At 39.6% G+C, this 7,229-nt stretch overlaps 2 protein-coding genes across 2 annotated transcripts in view; both read right to left on the reverse strand.

Annotated features, from left to right (window-relative positions):
* Nucleotides 1-443: 443 nt before the first annotated feature.
* On the reverse strand, nucleotides 444-2,854 carry arl4d (ADP-ribosylation factor-like 4D). The gene is made up of 2 exons (XM_010788635.1): nucleotides 2,738-2,854; nucleotides 444-1,845 (listed from the first exon to the last, which is right to left on the reverse strand). The coding sequence occupies exon 2, from the start codon at nucleotides 1,718-1,720 to the stop codon at nucleotides 1,115-1,117; it is 606 nt and encodes a 201-aa protein (XP_010786937.1). The 5' UTR covers nucleotides 1,721-1,845; nucleotides 2,738-2,854; the 3' UTR covers nucleotides 444-1,114.
* A 582-nt stretch (nucleotides 2,855-3,436) lies between these two features.
* The window catches only part of tmem106a (transmembrane protein 106A), a 10,340-nt gene continuing 6,547 nt past the window's right edge, over nucleotides 3,437-7,229 (reverse strand). Inside the window, exon 8 of the mRNA XM_010788636.1 lies at nucleotides 3,437-4,147. Within this exon, the coding sequence (XP_010786938.1) occupies nucleotides 4,039-4,147 (109 nt within the window). The 3' untranslated portion in view covers nucleotides 3,437-4,038. The remainder of the gene's footprint in view (nucleotides 4,148-7,229) is intronic.

Below are 7,229 nucleotides of genomic sequence, written 5' to 3' on the forward strand. Positions count from 1 at the left end.
AGGGAGGGAGGGGGTGGAGAACTCCCCTATCTCTGCTGACTCAGGCATAAATAGGGAAGGAGTGTCACAACTCCAGACTTCAACATTTGGATATAATCCAGAATGAACTTTCCTTTTTGCTCTATTTTTGGTTTCCACCAAGTCTTGAGGGAAAATCTGGCTCTTTTATCTGCTAAATAGTCCACCATGTTCCTCAGCATTTTGCAAACTGCTGCTAGGCACAGTGGTGTTTTCAGAGAAGATTCACTAAGAAAACCAAAAAGATGAGTATTAAAATCCCCACTTGAATGTTACATAGAGATACATCACTTCTAGGATGCTTTGTTAATATAAATATTTTGATTATGGCAACTTTCATTGAAATTCTGAATCATTTGCACAGATTCACAATTTCTTAGTCCCAACCCTAAACCTCAAAAGGATCCTTCATTCCCATTTATTAACTTCAAGGAAAGCAATACATTTTCTGTACAGTGCTTATATTTATTAATTCTTCAGTGTTAAAAAATGTACAATTTGTATAAACATTATTATTAATAATACTGAAACTTAACCTGTGTGGCCACAAAGGGAATGCACTTGGGATAACTGTTCAGTCATGGCAATAAAATGAATTATACGTTTTAGCTCCTTCACCAACTGAAATCTGTCTTATTTCCAGAAAGAAGGTCCCTTTTGTCCAACACTAACACAGAAATATGGAATAAATATTTCGGGGAAGAATCCGTGGAACATAAACAACCATTTAGTGGAGGAAAATCTGTGTAAGCTTGTGAAGGATATTAAGGACATTCAAAATGCTATAGGAACCTGCCACATGGAAGTACATCTTTATATATTAGTCCTACAGTTAACAGGCAAAGTCTGCTTTAAAACAAGTGTAGAAAAGCACTTAGTGAAAACTAATTGCTATCAAGGTTCCCTTCAAATCTATAATAGCTTTCAAGGGGCAGAACAAAGAATGTGTCGATACTGCTTCAATTATTATGAGCAAATCCATTCCTCTTGACCCTGCGGCCGAGGGTTATTGTTGTTGTGTTGGCACACATCGCCCATTAAAGAAGTGTCTCAACCGTGGATAAATCTCCTAATGTCCACAGCGTCAATCAAGAGTTCATCTCCTCCTGTTCTTATTGTGCTTCACCATCTTCTTCCTCTTGAGAATCATCTCGTAAAGTTTCTCCAGGCCCTGTTGGAGCCCCTCACCATCCACAGCGCTGCAGCTCTGCACGTGATGCAGCGTGTATATGCTCAGTTCGTGGACAGAAAGCATCTTCTCCACCTCGCTGACGGATAAGGCTGACTCCTGGTCCTGCTTGTTGGCCAGGATGAGCACGGGGACCCCCTGATTCTCCGACGTGCGGGTGATCTTGTGGAGCTCCACTTTGGCCTCCTCCATCCGCTCCACCTCAGTAGAGTCCACTACAAATACCAGGCCATCTGTCCGCCGGGTGTAAGACTTCCACAGGGGGCGCAGTTTCTCCTGGCCGCCAACATCCCACACCTGAAAGTTTATTGTCCGGGACGTCCCAACGGCCACCTTGATCTTCTCCGTGTTGAAGCCCTTGGTGGGGATGGTCTTCACGAACTCCTTCAGTTTGAGCCGGTAGAGCAGAGAGGTTTTTCCGGCCGAGTCCAGCCCGATAACAACCACGTGCAGGGACTGGAAGTTTGGCAGGAAGGACGTGTTAGGAGCGATATCAGTCAGCTGGTTTCCCATGGTTGCAGCTAGCAGATCACACCTACTTAGCGTCAGGTGAAAGATTCCTGATTTAATCCTGTTTTAGTAGAGTGGCATTTGCTCCTGGTCCTCAGAGGCAGACGAGATCAGAGTGGGCTGGAGACCTTATCAAAACACATACAGAGTTCATTTTTAATGAGAAAACAATGTGGGCTTCAGGAATGTCAATCACACCTAAGGGATTTTACAATAGATAGTGATGATTATCAGTAGATGTGATTTCATCCCAAAGTGTTTCCTGCTGTGTTCACGCCTGAAATGTATCACTTTAAGCCAATTCTATTTATTCAATTCATGTCTGCACGCTTTTAAATGTGATTATACAAAACAATACATTAGCCACATTACAGAGCCAAACAACAGCTAATTGGCTGGCTGGGGTTTCCTGGAGCCTAAATCCTCTTACCGCTGCTAAACCTGAGAGGCTTTTCTTCAAAGCAGATTGATTTCAATGCAGTACATGGATAATATGTATTCACTGTGTCTATGAGGACTGCTGCAGCAGCACTAATCCGGTTGTTGTTGACATCCTGATATCCATCAAACATCTGCCAGGAATTGTTTGTTTAGGATGATATTTATTATTGACTCATGAGCAGGCGAATTCTAATGCTGCATATTATTAGAAGAGTATCATTAAAGTATTATTGATTATAGAGGCTAAACTGCTCATTCATGTTGGTGAGTCGATGTTTTATGACTTTTTCTTTTTACGTTATTATGTTGGGAATAAGCCACCGTCTTCCTCTCCAGCACGAAAACACATAATTTATATTGCATGGTGTTAACATAGTATTTTAAGAGTACGAACCCAAATAAATTAAACCTTTAAAAAATATCCTACTGTGCACAGAGCTTGAAATATAAACTTTAAGAGATAACCAGACTCAATTAAAGCTCAAAAATATACAAATGCATGAGGGTTACACATCAGAAATAATTTAATCCCTAATATTAGATGCTGTCCTCGTTAATGTATGTTTAAAATAAACGTACCTCTTTATATGTGCAGCAAAAACATCATCCAGAAGCAATAAACACGTCCATGGTGAAGAGATTATGTTTGTCCCGGCGGAAACATCCGCTCCTGTTCTCCTACAGCAGCACTGATCAGCTCCAGAGAGGCACGAGAGCTCACAGCACCTAAAGCCCCGGTGACGTCACGGCCACCTAGATAGATGCGCCCCGCCCCCTGCAGGTACAGCGGTTAACTGCAGGTTCTCTAGTGGCACAAGCAACATAGATTTTTACCAACAAAATACAACAATTACAGTAGAATGGGTAAATGTTATATCATTTAATTATTTATACTGATGCAGGCATGCAAGTGGAAGTTGATTTTAATTATTTAGATTGCTTTTGTTTCGGGAGTTTAATCTACAACAATGTATATTTTATAATTTGTGTTTGGTATGTTCATCTAGAATATCAGATCCATAAAGTAAAAGGTGCAATATTTACTTTCAACGGCACATTTGACTAAGGAAATTGCATATTTATGACTGAATTGCCTCTTTTAATGGCAGCTCTACATGTTAACTTACCATAGCCTGTCTACACTGTCAGCTCACAAAGCGTTGGCTCCACCCTGTGTCCACGATCAAGATCTCCAAGAGCAACATTTGGGTCTTGTGTTTTTAGTTTTCTATACATTGACATTATATTGGTTGTCAAATAAAAACAGATTCTAACCGACAGAATCTTAAATGCCAAAGTTTAATGCAGTGCAAATTACATAAGTCACGATTATCATAGGTGAGCATCATAACAAATATGGCATCGTTTCCAAAAACATTGTGAATCAGTTGTTGAGAAACAAACACATCGTCATACAAAATAAACATTTGTCACATTTAGGAAATTGTGCTTTTACACAAATTTAGGACACCACTTAAAGAACATAAAATAGAAAAATAATTGTTTTAAGTTGTACAGAAGTGTATTTTAAGCATCAATATGTTTCTATTGTAATATTGAAGTGAATGATTGAAGTCTTATTAAGGCATGCTAAAACAACATACATAATTAGATAAGTGTTTGAATGTAACCAAGCACATTTTTCTCACTGTTTGCTAGAGGAATTTAAGCACACGTTGTAGCTAATACTTGATCTCTACTCAAGTAAAATGTTGAATGCAGGACTGTTTTCATTGGTGGTTTCCTTGATCACTGGATAAGATGCATTTTCACAGTAGTTATCATTCACAAAGTCACATCCCCGAAGAAGAAGAAAAAGGTGCAATGTAGCAATATTCATTATTTCACACTCCCACATTGGTGGTTTCCATTTGATCTCATCATCTCACAGGATGAGGGGTTGTTGAGTTGGTGCCACAGTCAATATATTCATAGGTGTCCAGAGACAGCTGCTCCGTGTGAGAGAGATAGGAAATATTCAGTGTCATTCTGGGGAGAAAAGAAAAATAATGTTTTAAAGCTGAACCAATCAATATTTATTGGATCAATGGTTGAAATAACGATGTTTAAAGTAGCACAGCTTTTTTTTTTTTTTTGATTTCTGGTAGTTTGTTCCAGATATTTGGAGCATAATAACTGAACGCTGCTTCTCCATGTTTAGTTCTGACTCTAGGGACAGAAAGTTGACCAGTCCCAGAAGACGTGAGAGATCTGGATGTTTCATAATTCAGCAGTAGGTCAGAAATATATTTTGGGCCTAAACCATTCAAAGCTTTATAAACCAGCAGCAATATTTTTGAAATCTATTCTTTGACACACAGGAAGCCAGTGTAAAGACTTCAGAACTGGAGTGATGTGATCCACTTTCTTAGTGTCGGTGAGGAGTCGAGCAGCAGCGTTCTGAATCAGCTGCAGCTTTCTAATAGATTTTTTAGTGAGACCTGTAAAGACACCATTACAGTCGTCGAGTCTACTGAAGATAAACGCATGGACAAGTTTTTCCAAACCCTGCTGTGACATTAGTCTTTTTATCCTCGATATATTCTTAAGGTGATAGTAGGCTGATTTAGTAACGGTATTAATGTGACTGTTGAAACTCAGGTCAGAGTCCATGACTACACCTAGATTTCTGGTTCTATCTGTTGTTTTGAACATTGCAGACTGAAGCTCAGCGCTAACTTTTATACGTTCTGCCTTGGCTCCAAAAATCATTACCTCAGTTTTATCTTTGTTTAAGAGAAGGTTCTGACACATCCAGTCATTGATTTGTTCAATGCACTTACTCAGTGTTTTAACTGGAGCATAGTCTCCTGGTGAAATGGTTACGTAAATGTGTGTGTCATCCGCATAGCTATGGTAACTTATTTTGTAGTTTTTCATTATCTGAGCCAGTGGTAGCATGTAGATGTTAAAGAGAAGAGGCCCCAAGATGGAGCCTTGAGGAATCCCACATGTCATATTTGTCAACTCAGATGTGTAAAACAAAGTTTTTTCCGTCCTTTAAGTAGGATTCAAACCAATTTAGTCCCACTCAGTTTTCCAGTCGGTCTAGTAATATGCTCTGGTCAACAGTGTCAAACGCAGCACTGAGATCTAATAATACTAACACTGAAGTTCTGCCACTGTCTGTGTTTAAGTGGATGTCATTGAAGACCTATACAAGAGCAGTCTCAGTACTGTGGTTTGGTCGAAAGCCTGACTGGAACACATCGAAACAGTTATTTAAATGCAAGAAATTACTCAACTCAACAAAGATTTTACCTAGAAATGGGAGGTTTGATATGGGCCTGTAATTGTTCATTACTGAAGCATCTAGATTATGCTTTTTTTAAGAGCGGTTTAATGATTACAGTTTTCAGGGCCTGTGGAAAAACACCTGAGTGAAGAGACTTGTTTACTATATGAAGTAGATCTGAGGCCATGCAAGGGAACACATTTTTGAAAAACCCTGTTGGAATAATATCAAGGCAGCAGGAGGAGGATTTCAGAAGTTGTATAATGTCCTCTAGGTTTTTATCATTAATCTGATGGAATTGTGTCATGATGTCTGAATTGATTTTAGTTGGACATTTGCTGTACCTGATCCAGAGGCACTGACTGCTTGTCTGATTTTCTGAATTTTGTCAGTGAAGAAGGAGGCAAAATCATTGCAGGCCCTGGTGGATAGAAATTCAGAGGCTACTGACACTGGGGGGTTAGTTAGTCTGTCGACAGTAGCAAATAAGGCACGTGCGTTCTTTTTGTTTTTGGTAATGATGTCAGAGAAGAAAGAGTGTCGTGCATTTTAGAATTCCAAATTATAAAAGCCAAGTCTCTCTCATTATAGATTTCAAAATGAACCTGGAGATTTGTTTTTCGCCACCTGTGTTTAGCTTTTCAACACTCTCTTTTTTCTGTTTTCACGGTCATGGCCTTTCTCCATGGAGATATTTTCTTGCCAGTCACTTCCTTTACCTTAGTTGGAGCAATGGCATCTATAAATTTTTTTATTTTTGAATTAAAATGATCTACTAGCTCATTTACTGAGATGTTAGCAGGGGCAAGTGTGGAAGAAAAATTCCAGTAAACATTTCCCTAGTATTTTCAGTTAAATATCGCTTTGTGGTTACCTCTTTTTGAACATTTTTGTGAACAGAAATAGAGCTCTAACACAGGAATGATCAGAGAGTGCAACATCAGTCACCACAACCTTAGAGATATTCAGACCCTTTGAGATGATTAAGTCCAGAGTGTGCCCCTTGTTGTGCTTGGGCTCTGTCACATGCTGAGTCAGTCCATAGTTATCAAGAACACAACACAGTTCTTTAGTCCTGGGGGTTGTCAACATGGATTGTTAAATCACCAACAATGACGTAGATGGTGCAAAGTCAAACACACTAAGAACATAGAGCCAGTAAACAAAAGCAGCCCTGGGGGCCCTACATTGGTTGTGATGGTAGATGACAGCCAGGTTTGTTTAACGCTTCACAAGTTGCTCTCTATCTGTTAAGGAAGCGGCATATCCAGTAAATCAGAGTATGGATTTATTTCAATTTGGCAATTTTGACAGCCAAAGATGTCTGGCTTGTATTGTGTTGAATGCGGCTGAGAAGTCTAGGAAGAGGGGCTCTTGAATAGGTGTGACGTTTATACTAGAAGGTTTAGTGAGTGAATAATGAACCAGAGTAGGCACAGTACCACCACTTGCTTATAGGCCAAATTGGTATACGATCAGTTATGTCTTCGTCCGTCACAATTAGGTTTAGCTGAAGAGGTCATCACGTCATGCAGTTCTCATGTGTCCCACACTTTTGGGGTCTTTGGCTTTAAAGCAGTTCGCCAAAGCTCTCTGTGTGCCAGTTTTGATTGCCTCATTTGACTTTCCGTCTTTCTCTGTCTAAAGTGCTCCGATAGCTATTTCCTGTTTTTATAACTTTTTACATGTCCTTGTCAACAAGTGATTAAGTTACTTGATAGATTTGTATTTCTTAGTGGGACACAGAAGGTTAATATAGTCTTTAGGGATGCTCCGTCGATCGTCACCGATCAAGATCGGCCGATACTAACTCTCTAAAAAGCCCGAGCTCGATCG

The sequence above is a fragment of the Notothenia coriiceps genome, unplaced genomic scaffold (genome assembly GCF_000735185.1).
Source record: "Notothenia coriiceps isolate Sejong01 unplaced genomic scaffold, NC01 NC01_scaffold00031947, whole genome shotgun sequence".
NCBI lineage: Eukaryota > Metazoa > Chordata > Actinopteri > Perciformes > Nototheniidae > Notothenia > Notothenia coriiceps.